The 21,088-nt window shown below is 62.0% G+C and overlaps 17 protein-coding genes across 17 annotated transcripts; 7 read left to right on the top strand and 10 right to left on the bottom strand.

Annotated features, from left to right (window-relative positions):
- Positions 1-353: 353 nt before the first annotated feature.
- On the top strand, positions 354-1,487 carry OT_ostta16g00430 (Actin/actin-like conserved site; the record flags this gene model as incomplete). Its single annotated transcript, XM_003083439.2, has 1 exon — positions 354-1,487. The coding sequence occupies one exon, from the start codon at positions 354-356 to the stop codon at positions 1,485-1,487; it is 1,134 nt and encodes a 377-aa protein (XP_003083487.2).
- Positions 1,488-1,633: 146 nt separating this feature from the next.
- On the bottom strand, positions 1,634-2,384 carry OT_ostta16g00420 (Ferredoxin thioredoxin reductase beta subunit,domain; the record flags this gene model as incomplete). Its single annotated transcript, XM_022985130.1, has 2 exons — positions 1,634-1,971; positions 2,291-2,384. 2 exons carry the CDS (start codon positions 2,382-2,384, stop codon positions 1,634-1,636), a joined length of 432 nt encoding a protein of 143 aa, XP_022840290.1.
- Positions 2,385-3,375: 991 nt separating this feature from the next.
- OT_ostta16g00410 (unnamed product) lies at positions 3,376-3,810 on the top strand (the record flags this gene model as incomplete). Its single annotated transcript, XM_022985125.1, has 1 exon — positions 3,376-3,810. One exon carries the CDS (start codon positions 3,376-3,378, stop codon positions 3,808-3,810), a length of 435 nt encoding a protein of 144 aa, XP_022840289.1.
- A 228-nt stretch (positions 3,811-4,038) lies between these two features.
- OT_ostta16g00405 (Ribosomal protein L7/L12, C-terminal) lies at positions 4,039-4,776 on the bottom strand (the record flags this gene model as incomplete). Its single annotated transcript, XM_022985122.1, has 1 exon — positions 4,039-4,776. One exon carries the CDS (start codon positions 4,774-4,776, stop codon positions 4,039-4,041), a length of 738 nt encoding a protein of 245 aa, XP_022840288.1.
- Positions 4,777-4,990: 214 nt separating this feature from the next.
- OT_ostta16g00400 (Armadillo-type fold) lies at positions 4,991-7,927 on the bottom strand (the record flags this gene model as incomplete). The annotated part of the gene is made up of 1 exon (XM_003083437.2): positions 4,991-7,927. The coding sequence occupies one exon, from the start codon at positions 7,925-7,927 to the stop codon at positions 4,991-4,993; it is 2,937 nt and encodes a 978-aa protein (XP_003083485.2).
- A 167-nt stretch (positions 7,928-8,094) lies between these two features.
- On the bottom strand, positions 8,095-8,655 carry OT_ostta16g00390 (Ribonucleoprotein LSM domain,eukaryotic/archaea-type; the record flags this gene model as incomplete). Its single annotated transcript, XM_022985112.1, has 4 exons — positions 8,095-8,123; positions 8,221-8,281; positions 8,408-8,460; positions 8,550-8,655. The coding sequence occupies 4 exons, from the start codon at positions 8,653-8,655 to the stop codon at positions 8,095-8,097; spliced, it is 249 nt and encodes an 82-aa protein (XP_022840287.1).
- Positions 8,656-8,806: 151 nt separating this feature from the next.
- Positions 8,807-9,868, top strand: OT_ostta16g00380 (Methyltransferase type 11; the record flags this gene model as incomplete). The annotated part of the gene is made up of 1 exon (XM_022985108.1): positions 8,807-9,868. The coding sequence occupies one exon, from the start codon at positions 8,807-8,809 to the stop codon at positions 9,866-9,868; it is 1,062 nt and encodes a 353-aa protein (XP_022840286.1).
- Positions 9,869-9,941: 73 nt separating this feature from the next.
- On the bottom strand, positions 9,942-10,604 carry OT_ostta16g00370 (Cytochrome b561/ferric reductase transmembrane; the record flags this gene model as incomplete). The annotated part of the gene is made up of 1 exon (XM_003083433.1): positions 9,942-10,604. The coding sequence occupies one exon, from the start codon at positions 10,602-10,604 to the stop codon at positions 9,942-9,944; it is 663 nt and encodes a 220-aa protein (XP_003083481.1).
- A 110-nt stretch (positions 10,605-10,714) lies between these two features.
- On the bottom strand, positions 10,715-11,416 carry OT_ostta16g00360 (Zinc finger, PHD-finger; the record flags this gene model as incomplete). The annotated part of the gene is made up of 1 exon (XM_003083432.2): positions 10,715-11,416. The coding sequence occupies one exon, from the start codon at positions 11,414-11,416 to the stop codon at positions 10,715-10,717; it is 702 nt and encodes a 233-aa protein (XP_003083480.2).
- A 326-nt stretch (positions 11,417-11,742) lies between these two features.
- On the top strand, positions 11,743-12,642 carry OT_ostta16g00350 (Oxoglutarate/iron-dependent dioxygenase; the record flags this gene model as incomplete). Its single annotated transcript, XM_003083431.2, has 1 exon — positions 11,743-12,642. One exon carries the CDS (start codon positions 11,743-11,745, stop codon positions 12,640-12,642), a length of 900 nt encoding a protein of 299 aa, XP_003083479.2.
- A 37-nt stretch (positions 12,643-12,679) lies between these two features.
- OT_ostta16g00340 (Lipopolysaccharide-modifying protein) lies at positions 12,680-14,167 on the bottom strand (the record flags this gene model as incomplete). Its single annotated transcript, XM_003083430.2, has 1 exon — positions 12,680-14,167. The coding sequence occupies one exon, from the start codon at positions 14,165-14,167 to the stop codon at positions 12,680-12,682; it is 1,488 nt and encodes a 495-aa protein (XP_003083478.2).
- A 307-nt stretch (positions 14,168-14,474) lies between these two features.
- Positions 14,475-15,561, top strand: OT_ostta16g00330 (Ribosomal protein L4/L1e; the record flags this gene model as incomplete). The annotated part of the gene is made up of 2 exons (XM_022985088.1): positions 14,475-14,720; positions 15,049-15,561. The coding sequence occupies 2 exons, from the start codon at positions 14,475-14,477 to the stop codon at positions 15,559-15,561; spliced, it is 759 nt and encodes a 252-aa protein (XP_022840285.1).
- Positions 15,562-15,676: 115 nt separating this feature from the next.
- On the bottom strand, positions 15,677-16,465 carry OT_ostta16g00320 (Peptidyl-prolyl cis-trans isomerase,FKBP-type,domain; the record flags this gene model as incomplete). The annotated part of the gene is made up of 1 exon (XM_022985083.1): positions 15,677-16,465. The coding sequence occupies one exon, from the start codon at positions 16,463-16,465 to the stop codon at positions 15,677-15,679; it is 789 nt and encodes a 262-aa protein (XP_022840284.1).
- Positions 16,466-16,559: 94 nt separating this feature from the next.
- OT_ostta16g00310 (unnamed product) lies at positions 16,560-16,886 on the top strand (the record flags this gene model as incomplete). Its single annotated transcript, XM_003083427.1, has 1 exon — positions 16,560-16,886. One exon carries the CDS (start codon positions 16,560-16,562, stop codon positions 16,884-16,886), a length of 327 nt encoding a protein of 108 aa, XP_003083475.1.
- An 83-nt stretch (positions 16,887-16,969) lies between these two features.
- On the bottom strand, positions 16,970-18,415 carry OT_ostta16g00300 (Zinc finger, C2H2; the record flags this gene model as incomplete). Its single annotated transcript, XM_003083426.1, has 1 exon — positions 16,970-18,415. One exon carries the CDS (start codon positions 18,413-18,415, stop codon positions 16,970-16,972), a length of 1,446 nt encoding a protein of 481 aa, XP_003083474.1.
- A 543-nt stretch (positions 18,416-18,958) lies between these two features.
- Positions 18,959-19,816, top strand: OT_ostta16g00290 (Inorganic pyrophosphatase; the record flags this gene model as incomplete). Its single annotated transcript, XM_003083425.1, has 1 exon — positions 18,959-19,816. The coding sequence occupies one exon, from the start codon at positions 18,959-18,961 to the stop codon at positions 19,814-19,816; it is 858 nt and encodes a 285-aa protein (XP_003083473.1).
- Positions 19,817-20,197: 381 nt separating this feature from the next.
- OT_ostta16g00280 (unnamed product) lies at positions 20,198-20,722 on the bottom strand (the record flags this gene model as incomplete). Its single annotated transcript, XM_003083424.2, has 1 exon — positions 20,198-20,722. The coding sequence occupies one exon, from the start codon at positions 20,720-20,722 to the stop codon at positions 20,198-20,200; it is 525 nt and encodes a 174-aa protein (XP_003083472.2).
- Between the last annotated feature and the right edge of the window lie 366 nt (positions 20,723-21,088).

The raw sequence follows: 21,088 nt of genomic DNA, 5'->3' as shown, positions 1-21,088 counted from the left end.
CGACGACACCGCGACGGGACCGCGACGATGGATGGGGATGAATGACGATGGCGCGCGCGCGCGATCGCATCGTCGTCTCGCGCGTCGTGGGCGCGGCGTCTCGAATGGGTGGTCGGGACGGGAAGGGTGTAAAGACGCGCGCGTGGACGATCGGTGGTGACGGTGGGGGGTGGGGGCGAGCGGGGGGGCGCGCGCGGGGGAGATCTCGCGCGGCGCGCGCGGCGGCGCGATCGAGCGGCGAGACGCGCGCGCGCGGATGATCGGCGTGGACGATCGCGGTGGGCGGACGTGGACGGTGAAGACTGACGAGTGTTGCATCGCGCGCGCGTGTCGCAGAGAAAGTGAGTGAGATCATGGCGGACGAAGGTGAAGTCTCCGCGCTCGTGTGCGATAACGGCTCCGGGATGGTCAAAGCCGGCTTCGCGGGCGACGACGCCCCGAAGGCGGTGTTTCCGTCCATCGTCGGGCGACCGCGACACCACGGTGTGATGGTGGGCATGGGTCAGAAGGATTGCTACGTCGGCGATGAGGCGCAGAGCAAGCGCGGGATCCTCACGCTCAAGTACCCGCTCGAGCACGGCATCGTCACCAACTGGGACGACATGGAGAAGATCTGGCACCACACGTTTTACAACGAACTTCGCGTCGACCCGGCCGAGCACCCGGTCCTCTTGACCGAGGCGCCGATGAATCCAAAGGCTAACCGCGAGAAGATGTGCCAAATCATGTTTGAGACGTTCAACGTTCCGGCGATGTACGTGTCCATCCAAGCCGTCTTGTCGCTCTACGCCTCGGGCCGTACGACCGGTATCGTACTCGATTGCGGCGACGGCGTCTCGCACACCGTGCCCATTTACGAAGGTTACGCGCTTCCGCACGCGATCCTTCGTCTCGACCTCGCCGGTCGCGACTTGACGGATTACATGGTGAAGATCTTGACCGAGCGCGGACACTCGTTCACGACGTCGGCGGAACGCGAAATCGTTCGCGATATCAAGGAGAAGCTCGCGTACGTCGCGCTTGATTTCGAGGAGGAAATGGCCACGAGCCAAAGCTCGTCATCCATCGAAAAGTCTTACGAGCTTCCGGATGGACAAATGATCACCATCGGCAGCGAGCGTTTCCGCTGTCCCGAGGTGCTCTTCCAACCGAGCCTCATCGGCATGGAAAACCCGGGCATCCACGAGACGACGTACAACTCCATCATGCGATGCGATGTCGACATCAGACGCGATCTGTACGCCAACATCGTCTTGTCCGGCGGTACCACCATGTTCCCGGGTATCGCCGACCGCATCTCCAAGGAGCTCACCGCTCTCGCGCCGTCGTCTATGAAGATCAAGGTTGTCGCGCCGCACGAGCGCAAGTACTCCGTGTGGATCGGTGGCTCCATCCTCGCTTCCCTGTCCACGTTCCAACAAATGTGGATCGCGAAGAGTGAGTACAACGAAGCTGGCCCGTCCATCGTGCACAGAAAGTGCTTCTAGGTACTTCTGATGTAATCTCACGCCTTCACTAGAAGAGACATTCGCGACGCGCGCTTCATCCGCGTAACATCGTGTGTTTGGCGGCGAAAAAGTATGTTCGTTTTACACGATGAAGGATAATCTAGAGAAATCAATGAATACGAACCTCACATGTCTTCCGTGAGTTCGATCAGCTCGTCCATCGTGATGGTTTGCTCGTCGCCCGCGAAGTCGTTGTCGTCCGTCAAGAAAAGCATGCAGTGACATTCCTTACGCTCGCGCATCGGCACGCACGGGCAGTTCCAGAACCCTTGCGCGACTTCAGCCTCTTTATCGTCGTAGTGCCTGCACGGGCACAGCGGCGAGCCGAGCGTATCCTTGTGTTCCGCCAAGCCTTGAATCACGACGGCGGTCACGCTCTTATCCATGCAAAAATACGTCCCACTCCCACGCGCGTATTGCTCAGAGAACTTTCGCATCACCTCGAGATTCTTCGAGCTCGCCTCTGTGCACTCGTTCGAACGCGCGCGCGGTCAGTCTCCGCGCAGCGCGGGTCGCTCCACCCCCCTCGTCCCTCGTCGCGACGCGCCTCCGCCCCTTCGTCCCGTCCGCGCGCGCCGTCGCGAGACCCCCCTCCGAGCATCTCGCCCTCGTCCCCACGCGCGCGCCAACGCTGACACCACCCCGACGTTCCCGATCGTCCACACGCGCGAGCGATCCCGTGGCGTCCCGTCGCCCGTCGCCCGATCGCCGCGCCCGATGCCGCGCACATCGCCCTCGCCCCACGCGCGCGCGTCCCGCGTCGACGTCACGCGACCCCGCACCCGCTCGCGCCTCGACGCATCGCGCGCGCCTCGACGTCGTTCGCGTCGACCTCGCGCGCACGCGCGCGGTCGATCGCGTCGACACCGAACGCATCGCGCCGTCGTGTGACGTCGACGCGCGCGCCGAACGCCCACGCGCTGGTTTCACCGTCGTCGCGTGGATGGATGTTGACTCATCATCGCCGTCGTGGGATGATGACTCATCGCCGTCTGTTGCCTCATCATCGCCGTCGTGGGATGTTGACTCATCGCCGTCGTCGTTGTGTACACCTCTTGTTGAGTCATAATCGGTCACGTCATGTATGGGTAAACAGTATGAGAGGGGTACTCCCATGGGTGTTTTAGGCCGAGGGGGAGAGAGCCGGTGATGACGACATTTTGGTGGCGTCACGTAAAAAAAACGAAATTGCACCACGGGGGAGATAGAATTTCGCTCAAAATTTCACTTCAAATTTCACTTTTCCCGATTTCGCGAGGCGAAAGCCTATCCGGACAGAATGACCGAAACGAAAATCAAAGTGAAATTATCGTTTCACAATCTATCTCCCCGTTGGCCGTACCGCGTACACATTTCGGCACGTTTTCGCAACACGCGACGCGCGTGCGCGGATACCGCGCCGACGAGGCGGGGAGGACGTGCGCTGGGAGTCCCGTTCTGATTCGTGACCCGTGAGCACTTTTTATGTTTTTCACGAGAGGTACCGGTGCGACGGGGGTGAAAATCGCGATCGGAGACTGGTCGCCCACGCGTCGACCGACACGCGTCGCGCGCGACGACGGCGCGCGCGCACGACGGCGCGCTGGCGAAACGTACACAATGCGCGCGTTCGCGCCGTGGCTCGTTCGTCGCGACGCTTGGACGTCGCGCGGATCCGACGTTTGTACAGACCCGTGTGCCCGCCGACGCGTCTCACGTGTACGACGCACACGTCGCGTCCGCGTGACCGCCACGGCGATGGCGGGTGTGGGACGCGACGTGCTTGTGGCTCGGCGCGCGCGGTGGCGTGGCGTCCGCGCGATGGCGGGAGACGGCGACGCGCGCGCGACGCGACGGGCGAGCGACGGCGACGCGGACGACGTGGACGATGACGACGACGCGACGACGTGAGGCGGCGACGCGGGCGCGGGCGATGCGGGCGATGAGAGCGGGGGTGGCGCGAGGGATGATTGACAAACGCGGCACCGCGACGGCGGCGATGAATGGGCGCGACGCGGTGGACGCGGCGGCGACGGCGGCGACGGCGGCGACGGCGACGCGAGGTGAAATTGCACTCGAGGAGGAATCTGCACGCGCGCGCGACGACGCGGTGGCGGCGACGACGGCGACGGTGGAGAAGATCACGACCACGGCGTCCGAGAGCGACGCGCGCGCGCGCGCGGTCGAGGACGACGGCGACGGCGACGAGATGGATGAGGACGCGATGGTGAGCGAGGAGAACTCGCCCTTGGACGCTGGCGCGTGCGAGGATTCGATTTCTCAACCGGAGTGGTCGCCCGAGAGCGATGCGTCGGAGAGTTGAGAGTTCTCGTCGGTGCTCGGTTCGCTCGGACGCGCGCGCGCCGATCGCCGAGAGGCGACGCGCGCGCGCGCGCCGATCGCGCGCTCGAATGATGCGAATAATCGTGAAATGAGTCGTTAAATCGTTGACGCGTGCCGTCTGCGAGATGTTGTTGTGATACGTATCGGTGAAATCTATTAAATCGGGGTCGCGATAATTAAACCAACCAAACGCTCGCGAATCGATCGCTCACTCTAAGACGCACTTGGCGCCCACCGCGGTGAGCTTGGCGATCAACTCCTCGGCCTCCTCCTTCTTCAGATCCTTCTTCAACACGGCTGGCACACCTTCCACGAGTTCCTTCGCCTCCTTGAGCCCGAGTTCGGTGATACCGCGAACTTCCTTGATCACCTTGATCTTTTGCGCCGCGTCAAACGATTCGAGCTTGAGCGCAAACGACGTCTTCTCCTCGACCGGTGCCGCCGCCGCCGCGCCGCCGCCGCCGCCACCACCGACGGCACCACCACCACCACCCATCGGCATCATCCCACCGCCGAACATCATCCCACTCATGTCACCCAAACCGAGTCTCTCCGCCAAGACGTCGCACAGCTCGTTCACCTCCAACAGAGTGAGCTCGCACACTTGATCCGCGATCGCCGACACCTTGGCGCTCGCCTGAGGTTTAATCTTCGCATCGAGATCCACCACGACGTCGTCATCTTTCGCGTTCTTCGCCTCGTCCTCGGCGCTCGAAGCGAACGTCCGCTTCGCGCTTCCGACGCGCGCGTCGCGCCCCGCCCTAGCGTCGCCCCGGACGCTTCGCTCCTTCCCTCGCGCTCCTTCGCTCGCGATGTCTCTCGCGTGCGATCGAGCGCGCGCGTTCGTCGTGATGCCCTGCACCGCCACTCGCTCACACGTCAACGCCGAGGACGCCGAGGACGCGATCGCGCGTTTGGTCGATCGCGCCGACAGTCTCGCGAGCATGAGTGCGTTCTCGCGTCTACGAAACGATCGCCGCGCGCTCGACGTCGACGCGCTCGGCGGAAGACACCGTCGGTGTTCACTCTCGCGTGCGCACCGAGCGGGACGCGCGCGTCGGGACGTGCGGACGCGAGCGCGGGGTGGTTTTGATTTTCACCGCAATTGGAATTTCAAAGGGTTTGCGACGCGCGATTGGCCTCCGTCGAACGCGCGAGACTCACCGCGCGGCGGATGGGTTCCGAGAGAGACGACTCTTTAAGCGACCGAACGTACCGGAGACGACACCGGTTGGTTTCTGCGCGCGTACGTTCGCGACGTTTGCGTTCGAAGAAGCGATCGAAGTCGAGGCGGCGGACCAACCGCCGTCGCGAAGCATGGTCTCCGCCTGCGCGCGGCGAGCCTGATCGAGCGCCTCGGCGTTGAGCAGAGACTCCAGAGCGGGCGCGAGGTGAGGGAACAGATCGCCGTCGGTGCCGAGCATAAGTCGAGCGGCGTCGAAAAGGGCGAGCGCGAGCGCGGGCTCGACCGCCGGAAGGTTCGAGATGGCAGATATCGCCCCCGCGGCTGACGCGGAGAAGCTCGTTCCGGGCACCTCGGCGCCGCGCGCGAGCGCCTGGACGCACGCCACGCGGACGTTCGCGGACGGATCTGAAACCAGAGCCTCGAGCTGACGCATCGTTTGCATCGTCGGTTCGAACGTCTCGTAGTGCGCGCACGCGACGGCGGCGAGCGCGAGCGCGGCCTCGGCTCGAACGCCCTCGTCCGGATCGCTCCGCAGCGCGTTGAGCATTGGATACACATCCGCGAGAACTTGCTCAAGGTGTAAGATTTCGGACGTCGCGGCGACAAGTCGCGCGGTGATCACTCGCACATTGGGTGTGTTATCCGCGATCGGATACGAGCACTCCTTGAGCGCCCCGATCAGGCTCGATGTGTGACGTTCAAACGCAGCGAGAAGCCGAGTGGCGTCGATGATTTCGTCCGCCGCCGCGGATTCTGTTTGACGAATCAATCTCTTGAGATAATCTCCGAGCACGGTGTCGCCGCTGGGCGTGTACGGAACCACGCCAGCGAGTAAGATCGGGAGAACGGCGCTCCGCTGGTCGTGACTGACGCCGCACGCGTCGTTCAGCTTGCCAAGAAACGTCCGTCGAGTCGCCGCGGGACCGAGCACGCCGCACCAAGCCGCGACGGCGGTGCAGATGCACTCTCTCACGGACTCCTGACCCACGACGTCGCGAGCGGTGGAGCTAATTACTTCTGTGATCATGTCCGACGCATCGTTGACGCACCACTTGGCCAACGTCCACGAGTCAGGTATGTCTTTGCTAAGAGCGACGCTCACGTCGTCCTCGACGGACGACGGTTTCGACGCGCCAAGCGCGTCACTTATCGATGGACAAAACGACTCGAACGTCTTCATCATGCTCGTAGCGCACCAACGGTGCCTATCACCATCCTCCGGCGATAGCCATCCCGAAAAGACGCGGTCATGACCCTCGCCCGTCCATCCACTGCGCAAGGCGTCGCGAGCCTGTTCTAGTACCTTTCGAGCCAGCTGCATGAAATGCTGCGGATTTGATCGCAGGTAACAGCGCGCAACAGCCGGCGCGAGCGTCAAGCGCGCGACCTCTGAGACGTCGTCGGATTCATCACGCACAAGTGCGATGAATAATGTGTCGATCGTCTCCATGCTCGTCTCATCGGGTGACGTCGCCAACACGAAGCGTTCGGCGGCGCGCGCGCACGCCGTTCGCATCTCATCGTTCGGATCCACGGCCGCGAACCTGAACCAATCCGTCACCAACGATGTAGAAGTGAACCACGACGAGGTGCCGATTTTTACGACGACATCCAACGCGAGCACGCGGGCCTCGCCGCTCAGCGTTGCCATCTCCTTAACGTCCAGGCACGATTGAGTGAAGATGGCTTCAAACGCCTTCATGCCCACGCGTTCACCCACGCCCGCGATCGCGATCGCGATCGCGTCTCGCTGCGAATCACTCGGACTAGCGTAAAGATCGAAGAATAAGCGAGCCGCGCGCGATGCGCGACCTTTGTCTCCAGCGGCTCTCTCGCACGCTCGCGAAATCATCGGCAACAACTCGATGCGAGCCGCTGGGGCGATTTTCGGCGCAATCTTGCCGATGAACGATACGCACGCGTCCAGCGTCTCGTTTTCTTCTATCGTTGTTCTTGGAGCGCCGTTCTCCGTGCTCGACCAATCCCCCTTCTCGGTTCTAAGTTCGGACAGAAGCCTACTGACCTCGCTCTCAGCGTGGACGGCTCTCTTTTCCCAAACCGTCGACGAGCCTCGTAACGCGCTGAGCTCATCTTGAGCGCGCGTTAGCGCCGCGGACATCGTCGCCTCGGATTCTATCGCTGAAGTACTCGTATGCTCGAGCTCCTCCAGGCGCGCTCGCGCGCGTATGAGCTCGTTCTCGACGTCCTCCGAGTGAGAGTTCGCTTGCTCCAACGCGCTCGCCGTCTGCTCCGTCATCCGCGCGCGCTCATACATCCTCCGAAGCGCCCCGAACTCGCCCCACGTCTCCTTGTCCGACATGAAATCTTTTTCATTCAGCGTTGCCGCCGTCCTGGATTCGTCTCGCATCGACAGCGCCGTCGCCTTGTACCCGCGTCTGGACAGATACTCGTACGTCGCGGCGTCCAAACGCGCGTCAATATCGCTCCCCGAAGCCCTCGATCCCGTCGACGCCCGGTCCATCCCGACCGCCGTATCCGGTCGATTACTAAAAGCATCGTCATCCTCCATCGCCTTCACCGTCGAACGCCCCTGACCGTTCGAGCCACTTCCGTCGCCGCCGCCGTCGGTCCCGTCCCGCCTCTGCGCGTCCAAATCCTCCCTCAACAATCGCAGCTCGTACTCCGCCACCGCCGCCCTGGACTCGGCTTCGATCACTCTCGATGCAGAAACCCCACTGTCAAAGGCATCGCTCACCGCTTTGAACACCTCGGGAGGGAATCGCGTTTTGTCGGCGAAGAAACTTTTTAACGTGTTCTCTGCCGCGACTGACTTTTCGAGCGCATTCGTCCTTCGAGCGTCGACGTATAACTCGTACAACGCGCACAAGTAGTTTCCATTGATGAGAAACAACACGGTGTTCAATAATTCATCCTCCTCGGACGGAGACATCGCGCGCGAGCGGGCGCAAAGTGGCGTGAAGAGGGAAAGATGAGATTGCCGCGGCGCGACGGAGGCGTCGAAGAGCGAGCGAGACGCGCGCGAACGAGCGATCGCGGTCGTTCGATCGATCGATCATCGAGAGACGACGCGTTGGCGGTACAGACGTGTTTACACTTCTACTTATTCACGGCGCTGATGTAGAGCACTGCGTCGATGGAAAGTCGTTCGCGCGTCAGTCGGCGGTCTCGTCGCGCGCCTCGGCGTCTCCGTTCGCGTCTCTCTCTTCGTCTCGCCATTCGCACCGTTGTTCCCCCGAATGAACGCGTCACCGTATTTATTCTTCAACTGTCCGTTCACGTACTCCTGCGCATCGAGCGTACACGCCATCGTCAGTCTCGTCGCGTCGCGCGCGCGCCCTACGCGTCTCGCGCGCGTCGTCGAATCCTCTCACGTCTCTCTCCCCACCCCCCTCGCGCGCGCCGAGCGTACCTCCGTCTGTTCCATCGCTATGTTCATGTACCCATCCAAGCACGCCAGCACCCCTATCGAGCGTCGCGAGCGTCTCTCGTCAGTCGATCGCATCTCGGCGCCATCGTCGGTCCGCCCTCGCCCTCGCGTCGCGCGCACGCACCCCTGTAGTCCGCCCCCGAGTTCAATCGCACGAGCACCGTTTTCCCCTCGATCGCTCGCAAGAAATCACTCGGGGAGACGCCCGAGGTCCCGGATCCGGGCGCCATCGCGGGGCGATCGACCGCGCGCGCGCGAGTGCGGTCGATCGCCCCGCGCGCATTCGCGACCCCATCACCGCGCGCGCGCGCTCGATCGCCCTCGCGCGCGTCGCACGTTTTGGACAAAATTAATTCGCACCCGACGTGTGGTCCGCGCGCGATGTTCGCGAGCGCACGCGCGCGCGCATCGCCCGAGACGCCCGGGACGTCATCGTCGAGGCGCGGATGCGGATGCGCTCGCGCGCGGACGAGACGACGCGGTGCGACGCGCGCGTCTCGCGCGGACGCGGACGAAGGGAACGATGTATTTCGCGCGATCGCGATCGAGCGCGCGGTGGAGCCGTTGGTGACGCGAACGTCCACCCTAAACGAGGGCATCGCCAAGTTTTACGACGAATCGAGCGAGCTGTGGGAACGCGTGTGGGGAAGCGACGGGGGCGACGGGACGCACATGCATCACGGATACTACCGCGCGGGCGAACCGATCGATCACGCCAAGGCGCAGGTGGACATGATCGAGGAGAGCTTGAAATTCGCGGGCGTCGAGGGGGCGAGGCGGGTGTTGGACGTCGGGTGCGGCATCGGCGGGAGCTCGAGACACATGGTGCGAAAGTGGGACGGGTGCGCGGCGGAGGGCGTGACGCTGTCGCCGGTGCAGGCGGCGCGGGCGAACGCGCTGGCGATAGAGCAAGGCGTGGAGGATCGAGCGAATTATCGCGTCGCGGACGCGCTGAATACGCCGTTCGAGGACGCGTCGTTCGATTTCGTGTGGTCCATGGAATCGGGCGAGCACATGCCGGACAAGAAGAAATTCGTCGACGAACTCGCGCGGGTGTGCGAACCCGGGGGGACGATTTTGATCGTTACCTGGTGTCATCGCGTGTTGAAAGACGGCGAGACCGAGCTCGAGGCTGGGGAGAAGATCTTGCTCGATCGCATCTGCGACGCGTACTACCTCCCGGCGTGGTGCTCCGTCGCGGATTACGAGTCGCTCGCGAAAGACGCTGGTCTGGTGGACATACGCACGGCTGATTGGAGTGAGGAGGTGAAGCCGTTCTGGAAAGGGGTCATCAAGACCGCGCTGACGCCGAGAGGGATAATCGGTCTCATCAAATCTGGCGCCGCCACCTTGCGCGGAGCGCTCGTGATGCCGCTCATGCAAACCGGCTTGGCGACGGGAACCATTAAATTTAACGTCATCGTCGCTCGAAAACCCATCTGATGCGTCATGGTGATTTAGGCTACCACTACTTGTTTTTATTGTGAGTATTTCTAGTCCTTCGGTCGCTTCCGCGTCACTTGATGCGATTCCACTCGGGCGTAGACACGGCTGAAATCCCGAGCGCGAGCGCCCCGCCCCACAGCGCGAAATCGGCCACGGCGCGTCCGGCTTCGCCGTAACCTATAGAAATGTGTCCCGTGCGCATGCTCGCGGCGACGATACCGAGGCACATCGCGAGATGGGACGAAAGGCGGTGCGCCCGCTTGACCGACGCCAAGTGCCTCGACCATCTCGTACCCAAAATTGAGTCGATACGAGCCAACATCCCGAGCGCACCGAACGAGAGGTCACCCAGCGGCAGCGCGGCGCACAGTACTACCGCAGTCGCTAAAGCGCCGACGACGCCGTGATTCGACGTGAAGTGCGCCTTGCCGCTTTTTCGCTTGTTTGCGTAAATCGCGTACGCGCCACATAACCAACATAATCCCCCGATCACGTTCAGGCCCATGTGCGTCCAAAATGCGCGTAATCGAGCGCTGCTCGGCGGGATGGTTCGCGCGTACACGCCGAGCGCCGAGGAGGTTCCACACAGCGCGATCGCGACGCTCATGAGCGTCGGGTGCCAGGCGTAGAGAGAATCGATTGGAACGAACTGACTTGCAACGGTGACGCCAAAGACGATGAAACCGATCGAGGAGGCGACGGCGAGCGCGGAGGCGTAGCGCGCGGACGCCATCGCGCTGCTCGACTGATTCAAAGGCGTCGTGAGCGAGTCTGTCGTCGCGTCGTCCATTGAGGCGTCGCCCCGGGTTTCGTCTAGTCAGGATTTGCGTACATATTACATAACTACTCATTCGTGGCGCCTCGTCGCTTACACTGCGCGCACACCCATTTACCCTTGGGAATCGTGGTCAAACCGACGCACCCGACGTGGTACCACTCGATGGGGCAATCGTCTCGGTCGCACCCGATCATCTCTCCGTACGAGACCTGCCTGCACACGCAATACTTTGGCTCGTTCGGATTCGCCACGCTCGGCGAGTCCTCGTACGAGCCGTTGGCGAAGCCATCGCCGAACCCATCGTGCCGCATCGCCCCCGATCCCTCACCGTTCGTAAAATAGTCGTTTCGTCCCCTACCCACCGGCGTCGCCGCGTCCTTTTCAAACGTCGCCAAATCTTTGTCCAAGCGCGTGATGTGTTCATCCACCAAATCGTACGCGCACTGCGCCAACCGCACCCGCTCATCCGCTAAACGCATCAACGCCACGCCGCGTTCCTTCACGATCCCCTCCGCCCGCGCGCGCGCCGTCTCCACCCCCTCCCTCGCGACGTTCCCGTCCCCCCCCGACCCGTCCTCGAGCACCGCTCGCACGGCGTCTCCGCACGCCTGCGCCAGCGCGCGCTGCGCCCGCTCGCACGCCGCGATGCGCGCGCGCGCGCTCGCCAGCGCGCGATCGACCGCGCATCCGTCCGCGTTCACGTCCCGCATCGAACGCACCGCGCGCGCGCCCCGGGGTGGCGTCGCGGCGACGGCGTTCGTCGTCATTTCGTCTTCGTCGATAGCGGACACGAGGGTGTGTGTGTGCTTCATAGATACATAGCGTGCACGTCGATAGAGTACGACCGAGGGCGTCGAATATTCGTCACGACATCACGCGCGTCGTTCCCGTCGCCACGGGACGTGTGTGTGTGTGTGTGTGTGCTTTATTATGGCGTTTCGTTCCCGTCGCCACCCCGCGACCGAGGGCGTCGATCGATCGATCGCGTCGACCTCGACGAGGCGAATATTCGACCGTCCCGGGCGTCGTCGAGACGTCGTCGGGGCGCGCGCGCGACGTCGAACGCGCGCGCGCGCGCGGTGGAGGGCGAGCGATGAAGGGGAATCTCACCCATCGACGACCGAACGCGCGCGAGGCGCCGGAGGGCGAGGCGAGCGCGACGGTGGACGGACGAGGGAAGGCGAGCGGTGGACCGTCATCGGCGAGGGCGCGAAACGCCACCGAACAGGCGGGCGTGCTGGCGATACTGACGTTCATCGCCCTGAGATTCGTGCAGCGGTACCTGAGGGCGACGTACACGACGTACTTGACCACGGAGGCGGAGATGCCGCTGGTGAGCAGACAGGAGGACTTTCTGTCGTTTAACGAATTCGCGTCGCTCAAGGCGTGCGCGCTCGAGCATCCGAAACTGCGCGTGAAGAGCGAGCTGAACTCGGCTGGGTTCTCAAAAACGCGAGGATTTGTCGTGAAGTTCAACCTGGAGGGGGTGGAAAAGTTTCGCACCAACCCGGACTACGCGTGCTTCACGCCGATTTTCGATCGTCTGCGTCTGCCGGACGCCAACGCGTTCGTGATGAATATTTTGCTCTGTCAACTCGGTGATTACGACGCGTATAACGCCGACGAACTGAGCGTTGGGATTCACCTCGATACGACCGTCGGTATTTATTCTAGGCACACGTACGCCGCGCACCAAGTCTCCGTCTTGTACAACTCGGTGCCGAGCGACATGGAGGGCGGGGAGCTGGAGGTGTACGAGTACGGCACGGGACACCCCGACGTCAGTAAAGATCCGGATGAAAAGGTTCGACCGAAGGAAAATATGATGGTCACGTTTCGCGGCGATGCGTACCATCAGGTTCGTAGTTACCGCACAAAGTCGGGCGCCGAACGCGTCTCCCTCGTGCTCGAACAGTACAAGATTGATAAAGCTGCGTACGGGAAGACGATGCGGTATCTGGAGGCGTACAAGTCGAACATGACGATGATGTAATGAGACTAGCGCTATTGCCGAACCTTTTTGTTACAACTTACAGCTTCAGGCCGTGGTGAGCCTTCTCGAACGGCACGGGTTGCAACTTCCCAGACGGATCGAGCGCCTTCGCCAGCGGTTTCGCCAGTACCTCGTAGTTGTGCCTAAGCAAGTTTGCCGGCTTGCGGAACTCACGAATCCACTCCGATGAAGTCTCAGCAATCTTCTTCGCCTCCTCTGGGTGCGACTCGACCCACGTCACGAGTGTATCGTAGTTCTTCAAGTTCTCATCTAAGGGCAAGTAGTGCACGTACGGCTTGAGCAGGTCGAAATACGAATCCTTCATTGGCGTTTCGTGATGGAACAACACACCGGGCATGGAGAGCTTGGGAAGTACGCCGCTCCAAGTCGTGCCTCCGCCTCCACCTAGATCGAGCTGATACTTGTACTTCGCGAAACCATCAAGTTCTATGTGTTTCACATCAACCAGCTCTCTGGGACCGCCGCGATGGTGCTGGCCCCAGTTGAAAAACTTTGCGTCCAGCGTTTCGGGGTGCAGCCTGCTCATTACCACAGCGCGCATCCTCGGCCCCATGGCGCCCGACTTGAGCATGGCTTCCATCGTCGCATTCACGTGATCCGGACCTCGCCGATGCGAGGCGGCGATGCGAGCAACGAACTCAGCACCGTCGTGTTTGCTGTGCGACCACGATCCAGTCAGGTAGGGATAGTCACTTCCTCGCCAGATCCCCTTCGTGATCAAATTATCCCACTCATAGTCCTCCTTATTTGGCATCGCGTCCAAATTGAACAAACCATAGTATCGACAGGCACCGCTCGTCGCCGACCCTTTCGCCGTCGCGTCGCAATTGGGCATGTTGTCCACAGTTTTCGGATACTGCAAAAAGCGGCACGTCGGCTCCATGTCTTCCGTAACAACGAAGCTTGTGTTGCCGAGCGTCTGAGACGGATTGAAGCAATCTTTCAACGTCAACAGCGTCGCTGAGTGCATTGTCGGGAAAATAGTCGGATCCTTGGGCGAACTTCCAAAGGCGAAGATGGGTTCCCACGCGTTGACGTGGCAACTTCGCCTGAACATCTTGTTGGAGCACTTCGTGTGTGGACAGTCATCCACCAAAAAGTTGACCGAAAACGGCTTCGACTTGGGCGTAATTCTCGATGGATAATATCTCGTAATAGTCTGCTCGATCAGCCTCGCCGTGGCGATCCCTCTGAAGCGGTTCGACATGGTTTTCCTCGGACTGTACTTGAACCCATCCTTTGGATTCCATTCCAGCTTGTTCAGTCCTGGTCCGAACTCTCTCTGCGTGCTCACGAGTCCGAACGCCGCGAGGACATCGCTGGCACACGCGAGCGCACCCACGAGGAGCGATGCGATCGCGAGTAGCAGCGCCGTTCGTCGTCGTCTCTGCCAGGAGTGCGCACTCATCCCGCTCGTCGTCGTCGTCGTCGTCGCTCCCTCGACGTCGACCTCACGCACGCCGGCGCCATCGGTGACGAGCAAGCGCGCGCGCTCCGTGGACATCACTCGCTCGTTCGCGAACGCGCGCGCGCGCGAACGACTGGCGCGCGCGCGGTCGTGCGCGATGGTGTTACACCGCGCGTCGAGCGGTGCGAGGGACTCATCGAGGGTCAGGACTCGACACGATTGCCCCCGGACCTACTTTTTTCCCCTCATGAAAGACATTCTTCGTATACGAAGCCAAAAATCATCGATGTGAAGCCAAGACGGCGAGCGCGTGCGACGTCCCATCCGTCCTCGCGCGCGTCGGTGACGAGGCCCGAGGCGAGGGACGGCGTCGACGTCCGCAGTCTCGCGCGTGACGGACGCGATGCACGGCTTCACCATGCGATCGAACGTATCGGTTTCGGGCGCGAAGCTCGCGGCGCCGTCGAAGCGCGTCGTCGCGCAACGCGCGGTGGCGCAGCCCACGCGCGCGGCGGCGATCGACGCCGTCACCTTCGATGGCGCCAAGCAAGCGGGCGGCGCGACGCTCGAGCTCAAGACCGCGCGCGCGGAGGTCGCGAAGGGATTGGTGCATAAATATGTCGTCATGGTCAGACAGAACGCGCGAAGGGTGCGTGGTGATCGACGACGCGAGGCGACGCGGTTGAACAGAAAATGCGCGCGAGGCGAGAAACCCTGAGAGGGGGCGTGGGAGAACTCGACGGCGTCGATGGTGGATGTCTCGTTCGACGACGCCGCGAGATGATTGCGCGGAACGATACATTTTTCGTTCGTTCACCTCATCGCGAGCATCGTCTCAAAGTTTCGTTGCTCTTCGAGGACGCATTCGCCCACGCTCGGGCATCGACGCGCACCGTGGGTGACGTTTTACAAACCCTATTCGGGATAAAAGAGTGGAGGACGGAGACTGACAGTGAACTATTTCGTACGACTCACAGGGCACGGCGAGCACGCTGACGAAGAGCGAAGTTCGTGGGGGTGGCCGAAAGCCGTTCAAGCAAAAGGGTACGGGTAACGCGCGCGCGGGTTCTAACCGCACGCCGCTCAAGCCGGGCGGAGGCGTGTCGTTCGGCCCGAAGCCGCGTGACTGGTCGATTAAGATGAACAAGAAGGAGCGCCGCCTGGCGATGGCGACTGCGTTGCAATCGGCGGCGAGTGCCATGATTGTTGTCGATGATATCTCCGGCAACGTCTCCGCTCCGGGTACGAATGCGTTCAACAAGTCGTTGATGGCGTGGGGCGTCGGTGCGGATGAGAAGGCGTACGTCATCACCAAGGATGCGAACGAATCCGTCGCGAAGAGCGCTCGCAACATCGCGCGCGTAGTGCAAACGGATGTTACGCACTTGAACGTGTACGACGTCCTCAACGCGGACAAGGTCATCGTCGAGAAGTCCGCGCTCGCCCAAATCCAAGCCTTTTACGGTGCGGAGGGTGAAGCGTGGGCGTAAAGCGCGCGCAACACACAGTACATTTTAGAAATATACGCTTCTTTGGAACCCCTTTGTAATTGACGGAGGCATTCCCGAATAAGTTGAGTCCTTCGAAACGCGCGTTTCATGCATATTACACATATCCAGGGGAAACTTCCTCGAGCGTGACGTCGATGAGCAAGTCTCGATTTCCTGGGATTCTCGTCCCGTCTGCTAATACGATTCCGCGCTCGCCGAACGCAGCCTCGCTCGGGGCGTACACTCGCCTCACACCTCCTCGTTTCATCGTTCGCACCCCATCCTCGACCGCTTGACAAATCGGCGGAATGAGCTTGCCCTTTTCAAAGGTGAACGCCACCGGTCGCCCGCTCTTCTTCGTGTTCAAGTACTCCGTCCCTGACTCGGCGTCGGTGAACACCAAGTTCACCCCGACGAAATCACCTCTCGATGCACTCTTCCCCCCACCGATTCGCGAGTCACTCGCGCTGATCCCCACCACTCCCGCGCGCGATTCCACGTCGAACGTTTCTCCGGACGCCTCGACGTCGCGCTCGAGCAACGCCTTGATGATCTCCCCGCCCTCCACCGCCCCCAGCGCGGCGACGAGTCCGAGTCCACCGACGATTCCGAACCGTCGAGTCAACATTCTCGACATCGTCGCCACCGGATCGTACAGATTCACGCCCGATCCCGGGAGCGGTTTCTTCTCCGTCGACGCCGCGCGCGCGTCCGGGGCGTCGTCCTCGCTCCCATCGCGTGCGTTCTCTCGTTCAGCGCGCGTCACGCGCGATCGAGCGCGCGTCGATCGACCATCGCATCGTCGTCGTCCATCGCCCGCGCGCTCGATCGCTCGCGCGCGCGCGCTCGATCGCATGCAGCTCGGCGATGCGTCACACCGTGACGTCACGACCGCCGAATCCATCCTCGACCGACCTCGTGCTCGCGCTCGCGTTCGGACGCGACGAAGTGCGGGCTCGGGCGTGGACCGGACATCGCGCGCGCGGTCGTGGGCGTCCATGTGGCCCCTCGAGAGCTCGAAAGCGCGCGCCGAGCGCGAGCTCGAGCTCGAACGCGCGAGGCGCGCGTGCGAGAGCAAGCGCACGGCGTTGGTGCAGTGCGAGCGCGTGAACGCGCGAGGGATGTGCGAGGGACTATCGAGGGATCACGACTTTTGTCGTGCGTCCAGGGTGAAGCCGTGTCACGGCGCCGCGGAGGCGTTCGATAAGTGCGCGAGACGGGCGATGAATTGGAAGGAGGCGACGCCGGCGCCGACGTGCGAGAGCGAGTTGAAGGCGATGCGGAGGTGCTTACGCTCGAGATGGCGGAATGTGAATGTAAAGTGAGGGAATGAGGCAACGCGCATCGCGCGCGAGTGGGGGGGGAGACGCTTAGGTCTACTTTATTCGTGTGAATGACAATCGGTGTATCAAATATCTCCGTAATCGATGACGACGCGCTCGGGGACGCTCGCGTCCAAATCGGTGTATCGAGCCATCCCTTGGATCATTCGCGCGCCACCCTGCGCGGCGACGGGAACCTGGATAAATTGTCCGTCCGCGCCGGGCATCATCATCATACCACCGAACATGCCACCCTTTCTCCGGCCTCTCTTGCTCGCCTTACGGTTCTCCTCATACTTGAGGTATTCCAGGACGTTTCTGTGGAACTGCTCGTCGATCAAACTCTCGCGCTGCTGCTCATAGGCGCTCGCGTGCTTGGTCTTCACGTGCTTCACCAAGAACTCGGGGGCGACGAAGAGCTTGGTGCAGTTGAGCGCGCACCCGTACCTCTGCTCGTCGTGCTTGACGACGCACGATTGCACCCACTCCTCGAGCTTGCGCTCAATCTCCTCAGTGCCGAGCTTCTTCACCTGCGGATCACCCTCGGTAATGCGGCGCTTGACGTTACCGTCGAGTGCGGCGCTCCAGCGTACCCCGTACGGGTTTTCGGCGACCGGTCGGACCGGCTCGGCGGGCTTCGGGTCCCTCTTGGAGAAGGTGGTGGTCATGGTGACCTTCTCCAGGAACGTCACCGGGTGCATCTCGGAGACTCGCTTGTAGTAATCGATCCCGTGCACGCGAATCAGATAGCACAGGCGCTCGTCCAACTTCTCCGCCGTACCCTCCTCGTTCCCGAGCGTCTCGAGCGTGGCGGCGTCCTCCTCAGCGGATGCCTCCGTGTCCATGCCGACGCCCTCATCCGCGTTCAACAGAGGGTTGCCTTCGATGCCCTTCTCCGCGTCGAGAGCGGCGATGAGCTTGCCCGCTTGCTTGAAATCAAAGCCGAGACGCACGGGATGCCAGGCCTCGATCGGTGCCACGGATCGTTTTTTGTGGTGTTGTTCCCCTCCCTCGGCGTTGTCGCCGCCTTCGTTCATATTGACGTCGGCGTCGTCTCCCTCGTCGTGGCCGCCTTCTTCGGCGCCGTACACGTCCAGGCTCCCGCTCTCCCGAGCGGTGAAGAACTCTTGCGCGTGCGCGCGGGAAACGTCGTCTCTCCTCGCCAACGTCTCCACGAGTCGTCTCGGATCATTTCTCGCCCGTTCGTGCTCGTCGTGTCGATGGTCCCGCCAGTACCTCTCGTAGAACGCCTCTTGGTTTTCCTTTTGGTACTCCTCGTACCTTCGCTCCGCCTCCGCGGGTGTGGTGTCGTCTCGGAGATACTTATAGCAGAAATCCCGGAAGCTCAGCGCACCGTCGTCTCGCGGGCCTCGATCGCGTCCTCGTCCCCCTCGTCCGCCGCGTCCGCCGCGATCTCCGCCCCGTCGATCGTCATCCCCGTACGGGTGGTGTCGATCCCCTCTTTCACCGCGGTTCCGTCGTCTCGAGCTTCCACCACCGTCATCGTAATACTGTTCTCGATCGACCTCCATCGCGCGTCGTCGATCGTCTCGCACGCGCGCCTCGCGACGCCGTCCACCGCGCGATCGTCCGCCGACCTTTCCTCCGCCCCGTCGCTCGCGCGTCGACGACGATCACCACCGCGTGCTCGACGCGCGATGCCGTTCGTCCCCGTTCGCGTGCGCGGTCGACGACGACGGACGACGCGACCGACGACGGACGACGCGGTCGACGACGACGACGACGACGACGACGACGCGCGCGACAATCGTCCCGCCGCGCCCGCGCGCGAGGTCGATCGATCGATCGACGCCGAATCGATCGATCGGTCGATCGAGATCGATCGATCGATCGATCGACTGATCGCGATCGATCGATCGACGCGCGATGTCGATCGATCGCGCGAACGGGCGACGGGGGACGGCGCGCGAGCATCGGGTCGGGACGTCGGGACCGAGCGATTGAGGGTTTAGGAAAAGGAAACACGCCGAGTCGACATCGTCGTCGTCGTCGTCGTCTCGTGAGACGAGCGAGGGGCGACGCGCGTGAGTGATCGACGGGTGAGAACGGTCGAGATGTCCGTCGTCGTTCGCGCGGTCGCCGCGCGCGCGCTCGCGAGGACGGTGCCGTGGTCGACGCGGATCGATGGACGACGAGCATCGATCGCGGGCTGGGGGGTCCAGCGTCGAGCGATCGCGCGCACGAGCGTCGCGTCCGCGGCGTACGGGATGGATGCGCGCGGTGATTTCCCGAGCATGGAGTTCCGATGCTTCGTGAAGGATTCGGCGAACCGGGAGATCAGCGCCTGGCACGGGATCCCGCTGCGAAACGCGGATGGGACGTACAACTTTTTGTGCGAAATCCCAAAGGAGACCAAGGCGAAGATGGAGGTCGCCACGGACGAGACGCTGACGCCGATCAAGCAGGACACGAAGAAGGGTAAGCTGCGCGATTACCCGTACAACATCAACTGGAACTACGGCATGCTCCCGCAGACTTGGGAGGATCCCAAGCACGAGCACCCGGAGATGAAGGTGTCGGGCGATAACGATCCCGTCGACGTCGTGGAGATCGGTTCCGCGGCGTTGGCCATGGGATCGGTGACGAGCGTGAAGCCTATCGGTGTGTACGCCATGATCGACGACGGTGAGCTCGATTGGAAGGTCATCGCCATCAGCGTCCACGACCCAAAGGCGGCGGAGATCAACGACGTCGCCGACGTGGAGAAGCACTTCCCTGGTGAGCTCGAGAAGATTCGCGTTTGGTTCCGCGATTACAAGACACCGGATGGAAAACCACAAAATAAGTTTGGCTTGGATGACAAGTGCATGGACCGCGCGTACGCTCTGGAAGTTATCGAAGAGACGCATGGTTTCTACAACGATTTGGTTTCTGGCAAGCGCGCCAACGACGAGGGACTCGCGCTCGCGTAATTCTTTAGGACTATTTGAAATCCCCACGCGATGAAACAACTCTCGACGCGATGAGACATCGCCCGATCGCTCGCTGACGAACGCGGATGTGACTTTAGGCGAAAGACTCGACGCAGCAAAGAAATGCGCAGTTCCGTCAAGCCTGTACGTGAACATGAAATGAACGTGTTTGTCTACCTAGTTAAAAGCGTGCTACGTTTCTACATTGGATGCGTTTCATATATCCACCACCACTTACTAAGTGCTTCTATTACTTCCATGATAAATGCACGTTGCTGTCAAATCCTTCCATGAAGAGTGCGAGCTGTATCGTGAACGTGTGCAAGTACACGCCGCAACGGCCAGCATCCACAGCAACCGTGGACGTCTCGGTCTCTCAGCTCACGCGTTGGCCGATTTGTGCGTCGTCTTTCTCCACTTTAGCCGTTGTCGGCTCAAACACTGTCTACACGTCTTTTTGTCCGTATCGAAGTGCAAGTCTATACGAAGATTTCGTCGACAACCGCGACAGTGCAACATGGCGCGCGCGCTACTTCCGTCGGCTGACTCCCCTCGTACTTCAGCCGGTAGCGTGATCGGAAACGATGAGAAATCAAAGTCAGGATCGAGCATGGTTCCCATTCTCTCTCTCCTCTTCTTCTCTTCGGCCACGTCCACCGCGCACGCCGCCTCGATGGCTCGTCTCTTCGCCGCGCGCTGCGTCTTCGGCGTCGTCTCGCTCGCGTCCGTGCGCGCTTTCCCACTATCGTACGCGGTCAGGATCGATCCACTCTCCTCCATCTCTAACGCGTGCGCTCGCGTCGCGCACGACGGTGCCTCTCTCGAGTCCTCCGCCGCGACGCATTCGCTCGCGGATGTCCTCGCGCGCGCGCGCACATCGAGCCCATTCGTGGACGTCGCGCCCATTCGATCGCGTGCGCACGCGCGCGCGCTCCACGCGCGCCACGACGGGCGACGCGACGCGTCCGGGCGACGCCACGGGTCCCACGTCGATCGACCGAATCGCCACGTCGGGACCGCCACGGGGCGGTGCGTCGGTCGATCACGGCGTCGGTGCGTCGGTCACGGTCGATCGCTCGGTCGATCACGGTGTCGGTCACGGTCGATGTGTCGGTCGATGTGTCGGTCGATGTGTCGGTCGATGTGTCGGTCGATCGGTATCGATCGGTGTCCATCGGTATCGATCGGTATCGATCGGTATCGATCGGTATCGATCGGTATCCATCGGTATCGATCGGTGTCCATCGGTATCCATCGGTATCGATCGGTATC

The sequence above is a fragment of the Ostreococcus tauri genome (assembly GCF_000214015.3).
Source record: "Ostreococcus tauri WGS project CAID00000000 data, contig chromosome 16, whole genome shotgun sequence".
Lineage (NCBI taxonomy): Eukaryota > Viridiplantae > Chlorophyta > Mamiellophyceae > Mamiellales > Bathycoccaceae > Ostreococcus > Ostreococcus tauri.
Note: the sequence above shows the minus strand (reverse complement) of the source record. Positions and strands in the feature narration are given on the sequence as shown.